The sequence below is a fragment of the Glycine max genome, chromosome 11 (genome assembly GCF_000004515.6).
Source record: "Glycine max cultivar Williams 82 chromosome 11, Glycine_max_v4.0, whole genome shotgun sequence".
NCBI classification, from domain to species: Eukaryota; Viridiplantae; Streptophyta; class Magnoliopsida; order Fabales; family Fabaceae; genus Glycine; species Glycine max.
The window spans coordinates 27,702,123-27,719,664 of NC_038247.2; the positions used below are offsets into that span (position 1 = coordinate 27,702,123).

A 17,542-nucleotide genomic window follows, 5' to 3' on the forward strand; every position below is an offset into this window, starting at 1 on the left:
CAAAGGTTTTACAAGAGAAAAGCAGTGGAAAGTTCTATGTAATCAGATGTGTTTTTCTGTGTTATTGTATATAAAATGCGTGCCAAGGTCTTATATTTATAGAACCTTGATACCTTTTGAGAAAACCATGTTAAGAGTTATAACTCTTAACATTTTCTTCAAAAACATTCACTAGTAATCAATTACCATAATGGTGTAATCGATTACACAATGTATTTTATGAAAAGTTGTGACTCTTCACAATTGGATTTGAATTCCAACGTTCAGATTCACTTGTAATCCATTACTAATATAGTGTAATCGATTACACTATTTGAAAATCATTTTGGAACATTGCAAAGCACTGAAACCAGTCTGAAAACCATCCTGGTCAGTGGTAATCGATTACTACGAAATGTTAATCGATTACCAAAGAGTAAAAACTCTGGTAACTTAAAAGATTTCAGAAAATCCTTTTTAAACGTGCTATTTGATAATTTTTGAAAAAAAAAATACTTTTTACTACCTACTTTGACTTGGCTTGATGCTTCTTGATTTCTTCATTTGATTCTTGAATCTTTGAGTGGAATCTTGAATGCTTCATTCTTTAATCTTGAAACAACTCTTTGAGTTTTGGCATCATCAAAACATCTTGGTGAAACATCATGGTAGCTTTGCTTCCACACTAAGGAAACAATACATTTCCCAATGCTAAAGTCCCTAACAGCACACACAAATGGATGATCAAGTCACAAGCATGCATACAATAAGCATAGATAGAAACAATGAACACATAAAACAACCTTAATTAGATATGAAAAAGAGTTTACATCAACTACTCATTAAGAATCCCCAACTGAGGGTTTTAGCCTTTCATGACAAGGAAGCTCCTTTTACAATAAAGAAAGGGAATTGTCGCAACCTACCCTTCGGCGGGAGGGCGACGCGAGACTCGCGGGATGCGTGTTCCACGAAAGGAATACGCGCGGAGTCGCCACCAACGTTTATTTGAGGAAAATGATGCAATCCTACCCCGCAAGGGCATTGGCTAGAAGACTCCAAGTAGATAGGGCTAGAGATCCAAGGAAAGGCCCTAGGCTTCTCATGAGCCTTAGGGTAGATTTCGAGCCCATGGGCTAAGTATGAGCCCGCTTATCTTTGTAAATATTAGAATAGGTTATTCCTTCGTCTAGGCCTTGTATTTTGGCCATTCTAGTAGTATAGGGTTTTAGCCTTGTATTTCGGGGCATTTTGAGTTGTCTTTGTAATAAGGACTTTTTTTTGTTATTTTCATGTTTTTTGTCATGGGGGTGAGCTTAGCTATTACAGGGGGTGTGTAGCTAAGCTCTAGCTTCTCATCTCAAGGAGGTGAGCTTAGCTATTATAGAGGTATGTGTAGCTAAGCTCTAGCTTCTTAAGGAATCTTCTTAAGGAAGTTTCTCAAGGAGGTGAGCTTAGTTATGAGAGGGGTGTGTGTAGCTAAGCTCTAGCTTCTCAAGGAAGTTTTCTCAAAGAAGCTTCTCAAGGAAGTTTTCTCAAGAAAGCTTCTCAAGGAAGCTACCTAGTCTATAAATAGAAGCATGTGTAACACTTGTTGTAACTTTGATGAATGAGAGTCTTGTGAGACATCTTTCAAAGTTCCACTTCTCTCCCTCCTTTATTCCTTCAATTTCGTGCTCCCCCCTCTCTCTTTCTCTCCCTCTTTCTTTTCCTCCATTGAAGCATCCTTCCAAGCTTCTTATCCAAGGCTCATCTTGGTGGTGAAGCTCCTTCTTCCATGGCTTATTCCCTAGTGGATGGCGCCTCCTCTCCCCTCTTCTCCTTTGTCTTCCGCTGCATCTCCATGGTGGAAAACCACCATTAAAGGACCTCATTGAAGCTCAAAGATCCAGCCTCCATAGAAGCTCCACAAGCAAGCTTCCATCAGAAAACGTCGGAAAAACCGGAAAAAACGCGATCTACGAACTTTTAAGTGAAAGGTTCGGGAGTTGTATTTACGCACGGGGAAGGTATTAGCACCCCACACGTCCGTCCCAAGGGACGGCAGCCTTTAATCGAATGTGCAAACATGACTTTGATTTTTTATGTTCCCTTTTTATATCTCTATATCCCTTATACCCTTTTTATATTTTTCTCTTTTTGTGGTCGACAAGGGTGTTTCCCTTTGCTCCTACGTATTCCTCAATTGCGATGAGGAAATCAGACCTACGTAGTTCTTTCGGAACAAAGTGTTTGGTTAAGTTATTTTTGTCTTTTTTGTAAAATATGTTTTTATTGAACAAAAGGTCATTTAAGGTGTTGGACCATTAAACGGTCTTTTGATTTTGAAATGAGAGAAACGTTAAGGCGTTGGACCATTAACGACCTCTTGTTTTTGAAAGGAGAGAAACGTTAAGGCATTGGACGATTAACGATCTCTTGGGGTGGTCGACAAAAGCGGGGCTTTTGCTCCTACGTATCCTCGATTGCGATGAGGAAATCAGACCTACGTAGTTCTTGCAAAAGCGGTAAAGTTACATGTTGATTTTATGCTTTTGAACGGTCCATGTTAACCGATAAAAGCAAAGAGGACCGTTGAAGGCGTTGGACCTTAAAACGGTTTTTAGTGATTTTCGGACAAAACTTGATTTGTGAGTCTATTTTAGTCTTAGTTTCACTTTGGTTATTAATCAATTCATTCAAGGAAACTTCCAAAGAAAAACGTCCGATTGATTTTTTTAATTTATTTTATTCAAAGATATTTTGATTATTTTATTATTATTTTTCAAGATATTTTGATTATTTTATTATTATTTTACTTTTTTGGTTTAACCGAGGTTATAGCGTGAACGATCGATTAGATTTCATTTTAAAAGTGATTAAATGAGATTACAACACAAATGATCGGTTGAAATTCATTTTATCATTTATTAGGTGAGAAAATGGCATAAATAAACGGTAAAAGCGCGTTAAAGACGGAAGAAAAGAAATCGAAAATAAAGATGAAAGCTTAAAAAAAACAAGAAATGAATTGAAAGTCTCGGATTCGAAAACTTACCCGTTGAAGAACGAAGAACGGATGAAGAACGATGAAGAACGGACGAAAACCTTCACGGATTTGCTTACGGAAACATCTCGGAAGCGTTACGGAAGCACCTCGGCTTGGATTTTCTTCACGGAAACAATTTTTTTTCACCCAAAACAGCTGAAATACATAGCCAGGGGGCTGAGGGATCCTTAGAACAACCCCCTTCAGCCTTTTTATAGGAAAAAGGGGGAGGAGGTTGCCGCCCAGCTCGCCCAGGCGAGTTGGGTTGCTTCCTCCAGAAGCAACCCAGCTTCAAAAAACGTTCTGGAAGGCCCAATTCAAAATTTCAAAATTGCTATTTGCACCCCCCAATTTTGATAAGTTCACCCCCTTCTTTCATAATTTACGAAAAAGTTACGGAAGCCTTATGGAAGCATATAGGACTTGATTTTCTTCTTTTTTTCTCTTCCGTCTCACCCGTATTAAGTTAATTATGCTTATTTAGAGTTATGGGAATTTTACGGAAGCATTACGGGTGTCCCAGAAGCCCCGGAATCCCATTTTTCAACAAAATGGGGGGTGTGGTGGCCATCTAGCTCGCCCAGGCGAGCTAGGTTACTTCAACCTTAAGCAAGAAATTGCCCAGAAACCTCTAGAAGGGCCCAGATTTGAAAATTACTGTTTGCACCCCCCATTTTACTAAATACACCCCCTTTGGCTTTTTTTTTTTTTTGGTGATTCTTTTTTTGTAAAGTTATGAAAACTTACGAATTTTGTAACGATACTTGTTTTCTTTCCGTAATGTTACGGAACCTTGCAGATTACATAATCATCCCCTTTTTGACTTACGGAATATTACAGAACCTCACTAACTACGCAACGATGCTTCCATTTGATTTCCGGTGTGTCACAGAACCTTATGGATTGTGCATCAATATTTTCTTTTCTTTTTCGGCATGTCCCGGAATTTCACAAATTGCCTAATGATGGGTGCCAAGCACCTCACAAGGACCAAAGAAAAGTCGCATGTCATCAAGCAAAGGTCCCCGGACGAAATTAGGGTATGACAGGAATCAAGAGAAATTGCTTGCTTACAAAGGAGTGGGGATGTCTCCTCCACCTTTAGGAACTTCACAATCACTCAAAAACTTCCTAATCTCCCTCAAAGTTGAGAACTTGGCTTCAGGCTCTCTGAGTCTCTCCAAAAAGCTCCCTTCAATTCTGTGCAAATTAGGCTTAAAAAGGGCTCAAAAACCTATATGTCACGCTTAACGCCATTTTCACGCTTAGCGCGAGTAAGTGAATTTGATCTTAGCGCCAATCTCGCGCTGAGCCTGGAAAGCGACAGATGACTCACTTAGTGAGCTTATATCGCGCTAAGCGTGAGCTTATGTAGCAGATGCCCTTCCAGATTCCCTTAACTCGCTAAGCGCTCTTGTGCTGGGCTTAGCCGCTAATACGTGCTAAGCGCATGGAGCTCGCTTAGCGTGACATCCACTCTGGCACTTCTTCAAATTTGCTCCTTTTTGCCTAAAATTGAAGAGAATTTAACATTAATTCCATGTAAAGAGACTTCTAATGAACAAAGATCAAAACAAAGCAAAATTTATTTACAATCCTACAAAAGAACTATAAATTGGGGATTTATATACATTTTTTAAAAGTTTTCTATACAAAAGTTAGTCGTATAAGACGACTAACAAACTCCTCTAAATTTATAGTTTTGCTTGTCCTCAAGCAAAGAAAGAACAACTCACTTGTCCTCAAGTGACACAATCACAGTGGTTATTCAAAAACAAAGTTTGTTCCAAAGAATTCAATCACATGAAATGAATGGCATTTAATGCTTCAACCAACAACTTCTCACAAGACATGCAACTTTTCAAACAACTAACACAAGTCTCAACCTTTGCACTTCATCTCATATCGTACAGTCAAGAACGCACAAAATGAATCTGAAGGACTTTACTAGGCTTGAAATGAGGCTGGGCTACAAACAAATTATGGTTTTTCTAGGATGCAAAACTTAAGTTCTAGGAGAGCATTCATCCATAGATCAACCTTTTTCTTTTTGTTCCAACCTTATTACTTGCCTTTTTTCGCACTTCACTTTCTTTTTCTTGAATAGCAACACACACACTTTTATTTTATAATTATAGTTTTTTTTACACATATTTATTAACTGACTGTGTGTGCTGCTCTTTTCTTACCATTTCAATCTTTTACCCAGTGATTCCCCCAAATTTGGGATAAATTTAACTTGAAACGTAACTCCCCCAAATTTGGAGCAAATTTGCCTTGAACCAAGATTCTTTCTATGAATGATGCTCTCCTACAACCTAAGACAAGGTAGCAGGAGATGAATTGTACAGGCTCAAGGTTCAATCAAACAATCATACTTTCAGCTCGAACTGGGTGCAGGGATAATTCATTCATATACAAGGTAAGCTTTTTGGCTAAGTTGTTACTTTCAATCAAAACATGGCCTTCATCATCCTTAATTTCATGCATTCATTCCATACTTCAGAGATTCATGCAAAAATCATTACTTAATGTTAGTCGTTTTCTCACAATTAAAGATCACACTCTCACCGGGTTGTGGCTAACGTGTTCCTTCACAATCAATCTGACAAACCGACTAGTATTTTCAGTCATAATCCTAATTTCATGTTCTTTCTCTTCTAATGACTGCATGCTCATTCAAGGCATATGATCTACGCATTCCAATCCACTCAAATCATAAAATCAATCCATTCAAATCAATCAACAAACACTGATTTCCAAAATCAAACATCAACCACTGAATAAAACAAGTGCACTGTTCAATCAAACTTTTATACAAGCTACCAAACAAACTATAACTATAATTGAAATTTAAAAGTTGAACTGGAAATTAAAAACTAAAACATAAACATAAAATGTACTAAAGATAGAATAATAATAAAACTGTTCAAAATGAAAGAAAATAAAGATCCAGTAAATCATCATATGAATGATCCTTTGCATGCTCGTTCAAGTCCAGTGTTGGTGTAGATGGTGGATCTTGAGAAATAGGCAAGTCCGGCACTGGTGCAGATGGCTCTGGCTCAGGCTGAGGAGATGGCTCTGGATCAGCCTCAAAAATAAATGGCTCAGGTGGAGAGGGCTCAGAGATGTCAGCAGAAGCATCCTCCTGTGCATGCTGAGGTTCCTGGGCTACAGAGGCCTCACCCTTTCCTGAAGGAGAAGGCTGGACTCCTGGCCAGGCCACCTTCTGCAGAAATTCTTCAATGCTCATAACCGGCCACTGGTGGACCATATTCTGCAAGCTCTGCATGATCAGGAGCTGGCTGATGCAATCCTCCCTAGGAAAGGACCAGTTACCAGAGCCATGAGCAAGAGGCTCCAAGAGGATTGGGCTAGAGTTGATAAAGAAGGCCTTAGGGTTCTCATGAACCTTAGGGTAGATTTTTGAGCCCATGGGCCAAGGTTGGGTCCACTCTTCTTTGTAAATAGTAGAATAGGTTGTTTTCTTATTTTGGGCCTTGTATTGTGGCCATTCTAGTAGTATAGGGTTTTAGCCTTGTATTTCAGGGCATTTTGAGTAGTCTTTGTAGTAGGATTTTTTTTGTATTTTCATGTTTTTTTGTCATGGGGGTGAGCTTAGCTATTATAGGGGTGTGTAGCTAAGCTCTAGCTTCTCAAGAAAGCTTCTCAAGGAGGTGAGCTTAGTTTTTAGATGGGTGTGTGTAGCTAAGCTCTAGCTTCTCAAGGAAGCTTCTCAAGGAGGTGAGCTTAGTTTTTAGATGGGTGTGTGTAGCTAAACTCTAGATTCTCAAGGAAGTTTTCTCAAAGAAACTTCTCAAGGAAGTTTTCTTAAGAAAGCTTCTCAAGGAAGTTTTCTTAAGAAAGCTTCTCAAGGAAGCTACCTAGTTTATAAATAGAAGCATGTGTAACACTTGTTGTAACTTTGATGAATGAAAGTCTTATGAGATACACTTCAAAGTTCCACTTCTTTCCCTCTTTTATTCCTTCAATTTCGTGCTCCCCCCTTCTCTCTTTCTTTTCCTCCATTAAAGCATCTTCTTCAAGCTTCTTATCCAAGGCAATTCTTGGTGGTGAAGCTCCTTCTTCCTTAGCTTATTCCCTAGTGGATGGTGCCTCCCCTCTCCTCTTCTCCTTTGCCTTCCGCTGCATCTCCATGGTGAAAAATCACCATTGAAGGACCTCATTGGAGCTCAAAGATCCAGCCTCCATAGAATCTTCACAAGCAAGCTTCCATCAAGTGGTAATCAGAGCACAAGAGCTTCAAGTAGGTGCTCCTTAAACCTCCATTAATTTTTTTGCTTTACCTTCTCTTTCATTGTTGTTTCTTCATTTTTCTCCATGTATCTCCTCACATGTCTTGTTCTAAATGTTGTTAACATGATTGTTTAGAGTTTCCACCGATTAAACTTGCTATAGAAGTTAGATTTGATTTTCTATGGTTCAAATTTCTTGTTCTTGTTCTTGAACCATGAATTGTGTTGAGTTTAGGTTCCTTTGAGTTTTGTCTTGTTATTTTTTGTGGCTGAAACCTAAACCATAAAATTCTTACAAAAATATTAAAGTAGAAGAAAACCTCAAAAATCTAGAGTGACTTGTTCACCTATTGTAGTTTTGTCATAGAAGTCATGTCTAGTCATGAAACTTGTCACATAAGATTTCTTATGTTGTGCTGAATTTTATTTTCTTGTTTCTTTGTCTAACTCATTTGTTCATGAGTGTATGAAATTCTTTTAGCCTATTATTTGATTTGAGTCAAATCTTTCATGTTAATTAGTCCTTAACATGTTCATGCAAAATTCTTAGAGAGTCTTTGATTGTGAACCTTTTCTTGAACTTTTAGGTTTCTTTATGATTGTGTCTATTGTGAATTTGAGTTTTGGTGATTGAATTGCTGGCTGAAATGTTGATCCTAAGTGAATATTGAACTCCGAAAACTGTGGTAAACAATCCTAGTGAGTTCAACATACATAGGAAGGTTGAAAGTAAGCCCAAGGCAATCAATATACCATGCTTAAAGAAACAAATCGCTGGTGCTGGCAGCTTGGGCATACAAACTTGTAAAAATTACTGAGAATTGGTTACTTCGAATTTTGAGCTGAAATTTTTACTGAATTTTCTAGACATCCGGAAAAAAGTTATAAAAAAAGAAACAAGTGATTTGGATAAAAGGAAAAAATACGAAAAATCGCACAAGTTGGCAGGAAAATCAGTATCCAGAAAAAAAAAAGGTGAAAGGGAAGGGTGCTTGTTGTTTTGGCTCAAAATTTATTCTATAATTGGAAATTTCAATTCAAAATTAGTGTGAAGACAAGTGCCAAAGCTAGAGTTTTGTTGAGTCTTTTTTTTTTCAGTTTTTTTTACTCTACTCTAGAGCCATTCTAAGTTTCTCTTTGAGTCCTAGCTTGCTTCTATGTCCTTTTCATTGCTTTAATTGTTGAATAATCCTTGAAAAATTGTCTTGTTAAAACTCCATTGGTTTAGCTTTCATTTCATTTTTTTTTTGGTCTTTGGTTATTGCTTGTCTCTTTGTTTCCTTGTTTGTGGGTTGCCATATAGGGAATTGGAAGGAGGATTGGTGCCATCCCTTGAAGAATTTGAGTCCAGAAGCAAGGGGCCAACCACCTTAAGAGCTATTGGACTAAGAAGCACTCCAAATTGAGTGAATCACCAAAGAGAGAACAACCACCAAAATTGAGGACCGTTTTGTAATTTTGTAATTTGCAATTTACTTACCTTCATTGCTTTCAAGTTTTTGTAACAAAAAGGCCTTTCATTGGAAGTGTGTTGGGAGCCTCCAATAGGTTACCAAACTTCCATTTGTGTGTAATAATTTTAGGCAATTTTTGCTTAGGATAGTGAGTGCTTTGTTGGGAACCTTGAATGTGGTCATCCAAACACTCTTAGGATTCACCTAGTTTACATTTCTTGCTTACTTTCATAACTTATTTCTTTTACCTTCCATTGTCAAATCGCCTAGATAGCTAGCATTTTACCAATTAGTTTTTTTTTTTACCTTATCTTTCACACCTCTTTTAGTGTTTATTTTGGCTAGTTTCAACCATAGTTTCTTTTACCTTTTGTTTTCAAACCTCCAACAAGAAAGAACCACAACTTAGAAACCAACATGAGTCATCATTCAACTAGTGTTAATGATGAGGGTACTAGTCATAAGGACCCTCTATCTAGAATCTTAGATGAGTTGAGTTCTCTCAAGTTATGGAAAGAAAAACAAGAGAGAAAAGAAAAAGGAAAAAAAAAGAGTGGAAGAAACAAGTCAAGATGAAAGAGAGAAAATAAGAGAGGAAGAAAGAAGAAAAATAATAAAAGAAATGAAAAGAGAAAAACATGCCTCCTATAGTAGTCATGACTCTTGCAAGACTTTAAGTGAAGAACTTAGCGACTATTATAGAGGGCGCCATAGTTCACATACTAAACATCACTCCCAAAGAAGGGAAAGGGATAGAAGGCCTCAAGAGGTTAACATTAGTCTTCCATATTTCCATGGAAAAGATAATGTTGAGGCCTACTTAGATTGGGAAATGAAGGTTGAACAACTCTTTGCTTGCCATCATATTAGCGAAGAGAGAAAAGTTCCATTGGCTACCCTTAGCTTTCAAGGGTATGCCCTCTATTGGTGGACTTCCCTTGTTAGGGAACGAAGGATTCATGGGGATCCTCCAGTAGAGTATTGGAATGATCTTAAGAGTGCCCTTAGGAAGAGGCACATTCCTCCCTACTATGAAAGGGAGCTTATGGACAAGCTCCAAAGGCTTAAACAAGGGAGTATAAGTATTGAAGAATACAGACAACAAATGGAACTACTCTTTTTAAGAGCTGGACTTAGGGAGGAGGAAAGGACAAGCATAGCGAGGTTCCTTAGTGGGCTTAATATGGAAGTAAGGGACAAGGTTGAACTCCTTCCATATAGGGACCTAGATGAACTAGTCCAACTTTGTATAAGAGTGGAACAACAACTAAAAAGAAAGCCTTCTTCAAAATCTTATGGCTTTCACTCTTATCCAAGGAAGGACCAAGCCCAAGGAGTTTTGGGGGCTACACCTTCAAAACCCAAGGAAAAAAAGGGTAAGACCATAGAGAAATACACCCCTAAGACTAGTTCCCAAGAAAGGACTAGCAACATTAAATGCTTCAAATGTCTTGGGAGAGGTCACATTGCCTCTCAATGCCCCACCAAGAAAACCATGATTATGAGGGGTCAAGACATTTATAGTAGTCAAGAGGAAACTACTTCTTGCCCTTCCTCTAGTGGAAGTGAAGATGAAGTAAGGGGTGAAGAGTCTAGTGAGGAAGTCTACCCCCATGAAGAAGGTGACCTCTTAATGGTTAGAAGGCTCCTTGGAGGTCAATCTTGTGATCTATCTCAATCGCAAAGAGAGAACATATTTCATACAAGATGCAAAATTTTAGATAAAACTTGTTCTCTCATTGTGGATAGTGGATCTTGTTGCAATTGTTGTAGCACAAGATTAGTTTCCAAGTTGAACCTCACTATCATTCCCCACCCAAAACCTTATAAACTTCAATGGCTCAATGAGCAAGGGGAAATGATAGTTAACCAACAAGTGAAGGTACCTTTCTCCAATGGGACATATAAGGATGAAGTTAATTGTGATATAGTTCCCATGGAGGCAGGACATATTCTTTTAGGAAGGCCATGGCAATTTGATAGGAAGATTATTTACAATGGCCTAACTAATGAGATTACCCTCACCCATCTTGGCACTAAATTTGTGTTGCATCCTCAAACACCTTCACAGGTGGCCAGAGATCAACTAACTATGAAAGATAAGAGGGATGAGGAAGAAAAACTAGAAAAACAAAATAAAAAGAAGGATAGTAAGGCCTTGTCTTCAAAGGCCAAGGGAAAGGAAAAAGAGGAAAAGGATTCCTCCAAGAAGATTGTTAAGAAGGAAAATCATTTTGCAACAAAAGGTGATATTAAAAGAGCACTCCTTCTTAAACAATCTTTCTACCTTTTCCTATCAAGGGAAACATCCCTTAGCACTGCCACAATTCCTACATTTGAGACCTTACCCCCAAAGGTCCAAGAACTCTTACATGAATTTGGTGATATATTTCCCAAAGAGATACCCCCTGGGCTACCTCCTTTAAGGGGAATAGAACACCAAATAGATTTAGTCCCAGGAGCAAGCCTTCCTAATAGGCCAGCCTATAGGACTAATCCTCAGGAGACTAAGGAGATAGAGTCTCAGGTAAAAGAATTGTTGAAGAAGGGCTGGGTCCAAGAGAGCCTAAGCCCATGTGCTGTGCCAGTGTTGTTGGTGCCCAAAAAGGATGGTACGTGGAGAATGTGTACAGATTGCAGGGCCATCAACAACATCACTGTAAAGTATAGGCACCCCATTCCTAGACTTGATGATTTGCTTGATGAGTTGCATGGTGCCAATATCTTTTCAAAAATTGATCTTAAAAGTGGGTATCACCAAATCAGGATGAAAAAGGGTGATGAGTGGAAAACCGCTTTCAAGACCAAGTTTGGTTTGTATGAATGGCTAGTGATGCCTTTTGGGCTCACTAATGCACCAAGCACCTTTATGAGGCTTATGCATCATGTCTTAAGGGATTTCATAGGTAGATTTGTAGTTGTTTATTTTGATGATATTTTAGTGTACAGTAGGAGCCTAGATGATCACTTAGGACATCTCAGGCAAGTTCTTTCAGTCCTTAGGAAAAACACCCTCTATGCAAATATAGAGAAGTGTACTTTTTGTGTAGATAATATAGTTTTCTTAGGGTTTGTAGTTGGTAGAAATGGGGTCCAAGTGGACCTTGAGAAAATCAAGGCCATCCAAGAATGGCCCACCCCAAAAAGTGTGGGAGATATTAGGAGCTTCCATGGGTTGGCAAGCTTCTATAGAAGGTTCGTTCCTAATTTCTCTACAATTGCATCACCTCTCAATGAGCTAGTGAAGAAGAATGTGGCATTTACCTGGGGTGAAAAGCAAGAGCAAGCCTTTGCTTTGCTCAAAGAAAAGCTTACTAAGGCACCTGTTCTAGCTCTTCCTGACTTTTCTAAAACTTTTGAGCTAGAATGTGATGCCTCTGGAGTGGGAGTTGGAGCTGTTTTGTTGCAAGGTGGGCACCCTATTGCTTATTTTAGTGAAAAACTTCATGGTGCGACCCTTAACTACCCCACCTATGATAAAGAGCTTTATGCCTTAATAAGAGCACTCCGAACTTGGGAACATTACCTTGTTTCCAAGGAATTTGTCATTCATAGTGATCATCAATCACTTAAGTTCATTAGAGGGCAAAGCAAGTTAAACAAAAGGCATGCAAAATGGGTAGAGTACCTAGAGCAATTTCCATATGTTATCAAATACAAAAAGGGAAAAACAAATGTGGTAGCTGATGCCCTCTCTAGGAGACATACATTGTTTTGCTCACTAGGAGCTCAAATTTTAGGATTTGATAACATTAGGGATTTGTATGCTTTAGATGAACATTTTTCTCCCATTTACAAGAGTTGTGGGAAAAAGGCCCAAGATGGATACTATTTGGCTGAGGGGTATTTGTTCAAAGAGGGAAAGCTTTGCATACCCCAAGGAACCATCAGGAAATTACTTGTGAAGGAGAGCCATGAGGGTGGGCTCATGGGCCACTTTGGGATAGACAAGACCCTTGTCTTACTCAAAGAAAAGTTCTATTGGCCCCATATGAAGAAAGATGTCCATAAGCATTGCACTAGGTGTGTGGCTTGTTTACAAGCCAAGTCTAGGGTGATGCCTCATGGGCTATACATACCCTTACCCATTCCATCTGCACCTTGGGTAGACATTAGTATGGACTTTGTCCTTGGGCTCCCTAGAACCCAAAGAGGTGTAGACTCTATCTTTGTAGTGGTGGATAGGTTTAGCAAGATGGCACACTTTATACCATGCCACAAGGTGGATGATGCTTCCCATATCTCAAAACTCTTTTTTAGGGAAGTTGTGAGACTCCATGGTTTGCCTAGGACCATTGTGTCAGATAGAGATGCTAAGTTCCTTAGCCACTTCTGGAAAACATTATGGGCTAAGCTAGGAACTAAGCTTCTTTTCTCTACCACTTGTCATCCACAAATTGATGGGCAAACAGAGGTAGTGAATAGGTCTTTATCCACTCTTTTAAGGGCTCTTCTAAAAGGCAACCATAAGTCTTGGGATGAGTATCTTCCTCATGTAGAATTTGCCTATAATAGGGGGGTTCATAGAACCACCAAGCAATCCCCTTTTGAGGTTGTCTATGGGTTCCATCCCTTAACACCCTTAGACCTCATTCCCCTCCCACTTGACACTTCTTTTATACATAAAGAAGGGGAATCTAGGTCAGAGTTTGTAAAGAAGTTGCATGAGAGGGTTAAGACCCAAATAGAGAACCAAACAAAGGTGTATTCAACTAAGGGCAATAGAGGAAGAAAGGACCTAGTTCTTAATGAGGGGGACTGGGTTTGGCTCCATCTTAGGAAGGAAAGATTCCCTACTAAAAGGAAATCCAAGCTTAGCCCAAGAGGGGATGGACCTTTTTCAGGTCTTGGAGAGGATCAATAATAATGCCTATAGGTTGGACCTCCCAAGAGAGTATGGAGTCAGCACCACTTTTAATATTTCTGATTTAATTCCTTTTGCAGGTGGAGCTGATATAGAGGAGGAGGAACCAACAGATTTGAGGTCAAATCCTCTTCAAGGGGGAGGGGATGATGCAATCCTCCCTAGGAAAGGACCAGTTACCAGAGCCATGAGCAAGAGGCTCCAAGAGGATTGGGCTAGAGTTGATAAAGAAGGCCTTAGGGTTCTCATGAACCTTAGGGTAGATTTTTGAGCCCATGGGCCAAGGTTGGGTCCACTCTTCTTTGTAAATAGTAGAATAGGTTGTTTTCTTATTTTGGGCCTTGTATTGTGGCCATTCTAGTAGTATAGGGTTTTAGCCTTGTATTTCAGGGCATTTTGAGTAGTCTTTGTAGTAGGATTTTTTTTGTATTTTCATGTTTTTTTGTCATGGGGGTGAGCTTAGCTATTATAGGGGTGTGTAGCTAAGCTCTAGCTTCTCAAGAAAGCTTCTCAAGGAGGTGAGCTTAGTTTTTAGATGGGTGTGTGTAGCTAAGCTCTAGCTTCTCAAGGAAGCTTCTCAAGGAGGTGAGCTTAGTTTTTAGATGGGTGTGTGTAGCTAAACTCTAGCTTCTCAAGGAAGTTTTCTCAAAGAAACTTCTCAAGGAAGTTTTCTTAAGAAAGCTTCTCAAGGAAGTTTTCTTAAGAAAGCTTCTCAAGGAAGCTACCTAGTTTATAAATAGAAGCATGTGTAACACTTGTTGTAACTTTGATGAATGAAAGTCTTATGAGATACACTTCAAAGTTCCACTTCTTTCCCTCTTTTATTCCTTCAATTTCGTGCTCCCCCCCTTCTCTCTTTCTTTTCCTCCATTAAAGCATCTTCTTCAAGCTTCTTATCCAAGGCAATTCTTGGTGGTGAAGCTCCTTCTTCCTTGGCTTATTCCCTAGTGGATGGTGCCTCCCCTCTCCTCTTCTCCTTTGCCTTCCGCTGCATCTCCATGGTGAAAAATCACCATTGAAGGACCTCATTGGAGCTCAAAGATCCAGCCTCCATAGAATCTTCACAAGCAAGCTTCCATCACTGGCCCTGATGCAGGCTCTACAGCATAGATAAGGAATGCTCTATGCTCTAAGCGGAAAAACCTGTAAGAACTAGAGCTGCTGATGCTGGAGAAGTAGATGGGGCAGATACAGAGGGAGCTGAGGTAGAAGCTTGAGCAGGGGCAAGAGCAGAAGATGGTGGGGCCTTGGATCAACTAGCCTTGGATTTCTGGGTTCCCTGAAAAGTGACCGAAGGGTCATCGAGGTTCCAACAATTCTTTTTAATATAAGCCAAAAAATAAATGGCTGGGCTCAAAGATCCAAAGGTCAGAGAATCAGATGTGACTCCTCAGGCCTTACACAAGGCAGTGATGAGGGCAGGAAATCCTAGCCTCGAAGAGTCATGCTAAGCAATAAGAGTAATCTGACTCGAGATGAGGTACCCGAGGTTCATGTCCATCTTCTGAATAATCCCATATATTAACCTGACCTTGTCCAAAGTAATATCTGAAGTGTGGGAAGTAGGGGCCAAGTTAGAAAAAGATAGTACACTCCAGGTTTGGGCCAGCGTAGTCAAATTCTTCTTTAGAATCTTTAGAGGCAGCCCATCTGCATTCAACTCAAATCCCCTTCCTCAAAATCTTTTTTCTGTAGAATAGGCATAGCGATTAGGCTCGCTAAGCCCAATTCCACAATTTTTCAAAATAGAGAGGGATTAGCGCTTAGCACGGCAAGCCGCGCTTAGCACAACCACTCAAAAAGAAAACACAGGATTAGCGAGTAGGCTCGCTAAGCCCAATTCCAAAAAATTTGAAAAAAAAAAGAAACGAAATAGCGCTTAGCGTGATAAGCACGCTTAGTGCTCAACAAAATTCAAAAATTCTAAGTGTCTGAAACACATCCCTCGCTTAGCACACATAGCTCTTTGTTATCCTAGATCAATCTTGGTTCTCTCCTTCAGAACCTTCTCATCTAACTCCTTCACCTGTAAACAAACATCTTGGTCCAACAATTTTCTTTCTTCATTAAATAGATCAACGCTGATCTGTTGGTCTTCAATACCCATTTCTAACTTTTTCTTCCCCATGTCTACTACACAGCTTACAGTAGGCATGAATGGACGTCCTAAAATTAAGGGAATATCTGCATCTTCCTCAATGTCCATTACAACGAAGTCAGTAGGAAAGATAAGATGCTTGACCTGAACCAGAACATCCTCAATCACTCCATAAGATCTGGTGATGGAGCGATCTGCTAACTGTAAAGTCATCCTAGTAGGCATTATCTCCAACTCTCCAAGTCTCCGGCACATGGAAAGCGACATTAAATTAATGCTGGCTCCCAAATCAATAAGAGCTTTGCCAACAAAAACTTCACCTATAGAACAAGCTATAGTGACGCTGCCTGGATCTTTATGTTTTGGTGGAAGGATACGTTGAATCAAAACGCAGTAGTTTGCCTCCACAACTATGGTGTCACTATGGATATACTTGTTCATCCTAGTTAGCATGCCTTTAAGAAATTTAGCATAGAGCGACATCTGCTGTAGAGCTTCTCCAAATGGCATGGTAATTTCTAGCTTCTTGAAAATATCTAGAAATCTAGCTAGATGTCTTTCTTTATCCTTCCTAGAAGGTACCAAAGGATATGGTGATGCAATCCTACCCCCCAAGGGCATTGGATAGAAGACACCAAGAAGATTGGGCTAGAGATGTAAGAGAAGGCCTTAAGGTTCTCATGAGCTTAAGGGTAGATTTTGGACCCATGGGCTGAGTATGAGCCCACTTATCTTTGTACATATTAGATTAGGGTTTCATTATTTTTGGGCCTTGTATTTAGGGCTCCATAATGTAGGTAGGGTACCCTAGAAATGTAGGATTTTTTAGCCCTTGTATTTTAGGGCACCTAGACTAGTTTTTGTATTAGGGGTAGTTTTGTAATTTCACATGCATTAAGTGAATATTTGATGTGAGTGTTGAGAAATAAATTTAATTGAATTGGGAGAAGCCCAATCCAATTTTAATTTTAGAGGGGGAGGTGAGCATATGCTTGCTACACCCCATTACCACATCATATAGTCACACTTTGTGCATGTCCTTCATGCTTTACATGCCTCATGACACATAAGCACACTTAGTGGAGAATCTTGGACTTGATCTTGGATTAGTGGGCTGAACCATAGCTAAAATTCACCAATCATAATTAGTGAAAATTTAGCTCCAAAATTTGGCTCCACAAATTCAATTTTAAATTCAAGTGAAATTTGAATAGAAATTCAAATTTCCCTCCAATTTTGTGTGACACATAGGCTATAAATAGAGGTCATGTGTGTGCATTTTTTCAACTTTGATCATTTGAAAATTAAAATTCAGATTTCAGAGCTCATTTAGAGCACAAAATTTCGTGCTCTTCTCTTCCTCTCCCTTCATTCATCTCCTTCTTCCTCCAAGCTCTTATCCATGGTCTCCTATGGTGGTGAGCTTCTTCTAGACTCATCTTCTCCTTGAAGTGGCATCTCCTCTCTCTCTTCCATCTCCATTGCGCTGCCATTCATCTTCCAAGAAGCAAAGGAATCCATTGATAAAGAAGATCCTAGGCCTACAAGCTCCAATGGAGCTTACATCATGTGGTATCAGAGCATCTTCATCTAGGTGATGTTCTTTTGCTTCCTCTATCTTTTTGTTCGGTGAATTCTCTTTAATTCCTTGTTCTTCATCTTATTCTCCATGTATATCCTCCATTGTCTTGTGGTTTGGTGCTGTTTAGAGTAGATTAAAAAAAAAATAAACCAATTAAATCTTAGATCTCCACTTGTTCTTGCATTTCTATGGTTCAAATTTTGTAGATCTACTCTTGAATCATGTTATTGTGTTGATTTTAGGTTCTATCATTTTTTATTCATAATATTCTTGTGCTG

The 17,542-nt window shown here is 39.3% G+C and overlaps 1 protein-coding gene across 1 annotated transcript; it reads right to left on the reverse strand.

The window, feature by feature from the left end:
• Positions 1-15,553: 15,553 nt before the first annotated feature.
• LOC112998360 (uncharacterized) lies at positions 15,554-16,192 on the reverse strand. Its single transcript, XM_026124316.1, has one exon. The coding sequence runs from the start codon at positions 16,190-16,192 to the stop codon at positions 15,554-15,556; it is 639 nt and encodes a 212-aa protein (XP_025980101.1).
• Between the last annotated feature and the right edge of the window lie 1,350 nt (positions 16,193-17,542).